General features: G+C 57.7%; 1 protein-coding gene across 1 annotated transcript; it reads right to left on the reverse strand.

Annotated features, from left to right (window-relative positions):
* Nucleotides 1–6: 6 nt before the first annotated feature.
* IER5L (immediate early response 5 like) lies at nt 7–2,279 on the reverse strand. Its single transcript, XM_042444433.1, has one exon. It carries the CDS (start codon nt 2,186–2,188, stop codon nt 953–955), a length of 1,236 nt encoding a protein of 411 aa, XP_042300367.1. The 5' UTR covers nt 2,189–2,279; the 3' UTR covers nt 7–952.
* Between the last annotated feature and the right edge of the window lie 296 nt (nt 2,280–2,575).

Below are 2,575 nucleotides of genomic sequence, written 5' to 3' on the forward strand. Positions count from 1 at the left end.
AAAATCTTATCCTGGTTTCAAATGAAAAGAAAAAGCCAAGCCAAGTAGGTTATCTTGGGGGACGAAGGGGTGCAGAAGAAACCCCCCCAATCTGATTTTTCTGGGTCCGGATGAAAAAAGTCAACCCAGCCAGGTTATTTTAGAGGTGGGACGGGGTGCAAAACATCCCCCCAAAATCTGGTTTTTCTGGCTTCGTCGAATCAGAAAGACTAGACTTTGGGGTGGGAAAAAAGACTGAACAAAACTTGTGTATAAATTTTCCCTTTTCCTATTAGGATCCCCCCCAAAAACCCAATGTCTGGCAAATAATGCCCCCCAAAAAGTGTTGCACACTCTTTGCACACATTTGCTTCTTTTCCTTTCTTTCCATCCTTTCCCCCCAAAAAAACCTATGAACTAAAATCCTGACCTCCAACCCCCAGCCTAGCCCTCCAAAACCTGCCCCAAAAGTGGTCAGAAACACAACAAAAACACAGTCACACTCATACACACAGAAAAGGAGTTCAGTATCTTTTAGGGAGACTTCCTTCTTGGTGGTGGAAGAAGACTTTTGCTTGGGGTTTTCCAAACCCCCGAAGCCTACCTTTCCCTCCAAAGCCTGCAAAAATAAAGACACCCCCAGTTTAGATTTTGTGTTGTGTCACCCCCCTTCCAACAACAACAACAACAACAAAAAAGATCCCCCCTATTATGGTACAATTATTATTATTATTTTATTTCAATTCATATAAAACATTCGCTTCGCCTTGGATGAGGGGGGGAGTCCTGGTGCCAAACCCCAAAACATTCCCAGTCTTTTTGGGGGGTGTTCCCAAAGCAGAAACTTAACCCATCGTTCCTGATCTCCCTAAAAAAAGAGGGTCCAGGAGTCTTATTTTTTAAAATGGGGGTGACCCCCCAAATTTTTTGGGGTGTCCCCCTTATATATATATATGTGTGTGTGTGTGTTGTGTTAAAAGGCCACAATGGCTCGCGTCCAGGCGCCCAGGCTGGCCAGGGCTTGCTTGCTACAGAGCTGTCCATTGAGATGCTGCTGCTGCTGCTCAGGATCAATAGGCTGCGCTGCTGCTGCTGTTGCTGTCGAGCATGAAGACGCTTGCGGTACTTGCTGATGCCAGACTTGCTGCGCCGACGGAGAGGGCGGCTGCTGCTGCTGCTGTAAGAGAACTTGCTGTTGCTGCTGTTGCCGCCCTACCAAACCCGTGAAGCCCGAGCCGAAGATCGAGATCAAGTTGGAAATGTTCGACGACGATGACTGAGGCTCGGAGAAGTCCTCCAACCGGGCGCGTTTGGGGCAAGGGTCCCGGGTGGGAGGCGTAATGTGGTCCCTGGGAGGGTCCCCCGTCGAGGAGTCAGGGTCGTCGTACTTGCGTTTGAAGGGGAAAGGAGCACCCAACACAACCTCGACGGCGCCTCTTTCCGGGCCGTTGGGGGGGATGCTGACATCCTGGACGTATCTGCGTTTGGTTTGGAGGAGAGAGAGCGGGGATGGAGGAGGAGGAAGAGGAGGAGGAGGGGCGGCGGGGTGGGTGCCAGCCCCGACGGGTGGGCACTGGGCGCAGCCACAGTCCTGGTGGAGGTAGCCGTTGTCAACGGTGGTGACCACGTGGGTGTCCAGGTCCAGGACGGTGGTCCGGCTGGGGCAAGGCGGAGGAGGAGGAGGGGGGAAGGCAGGAGTGGGGGAGCCGTGCCCCGACGGCAAAGGAGGAGGCTGGGCATGGAGGGAGGAGAAGTCGTATGGAGGAGGAGGAGGAAGGGGGGACCCCGGAGGCAGGGGCCGATGCGGGTAGAAAGGCGCCAAGGCTTCTCCCCTCATCCCCGACGGGGCGGGCAGGTCCTCCATGGCTTCGCTGCTCCTCCCCAGCAAAGAGCAGCTCCGGAGCTGATGATGGGGGTGAGGAGGAGGGTAGTCGTCGGAGGCGTCCCCTTCGTCGTCGGGGATGTGGAAGTCGTTGCCCGCCGTCGGGGCCCCCGGGAAGGGCTGGTAGTGGAGCTGCGGGTGCTGCTGCTGCTGCCTCCGGCAGAGCTCGGCGTAGCGCTGGCTGAGGTAGAGCTGCCTGGCGTTGCGGAGGACGTAGGAGACCAGCAGGTTCTTGTGGAGCTTGATGCCGCCGCGCTGGCTCCGCGAGGAGTGGATCTTGCGCAGGGAGAGGCTGATCAGGGACTGGGCGTCCAGGGCGCCCTCCATCCTCCGACCGCTCACCGCCCGGACCACATCGCGGCAGCCCCGACGCCGAAGCAGACGCCTCCCGCTCCCTCTCTGCCTCCGCCGGCGCGAAGCTCCTCTCCGCGCTGCCTTCGCCCGCCCCCGCGCTTTTATACCCCCTGGCCACGCCCCCGCCACGCCCCCGGACCCCACCTCAGCCAATCCCCGGCCGCTCCCCAGGCGGATTGGCAACCCGCGCCCGCCCCCCGCCGGAGTCAGCCAGCCAATCACAGCGAGGCGGTTCCTTTGTGCTATTCAAATCCCAGACACTCGGCGGAGGAGGAAGAAGAAGAAGTGGGCGCCCTCTCTCTCGATCTCTCTCTGGAGGGAAAAGGGGATGAGAGAGAGAGAGAAGGAAGGAAGGAAGGA

This window comes from Sceloporus undulatus, unplaced genomic scaffold (assembly GCF_019175285.1).
Source record: "Sceloporus undulatus isolate JIND9_A2432 ecotype Alabama unplaced genomic scaffold, SceUnd_v1.1 scaffold_9815, whole genome shotgun sequence".
NCBI lineage: Eukaryota > Metazoa > Chordata > Lepidosauria > Squamata > Phrynosomatidae > Sceloporus > Sceloporus undulatus.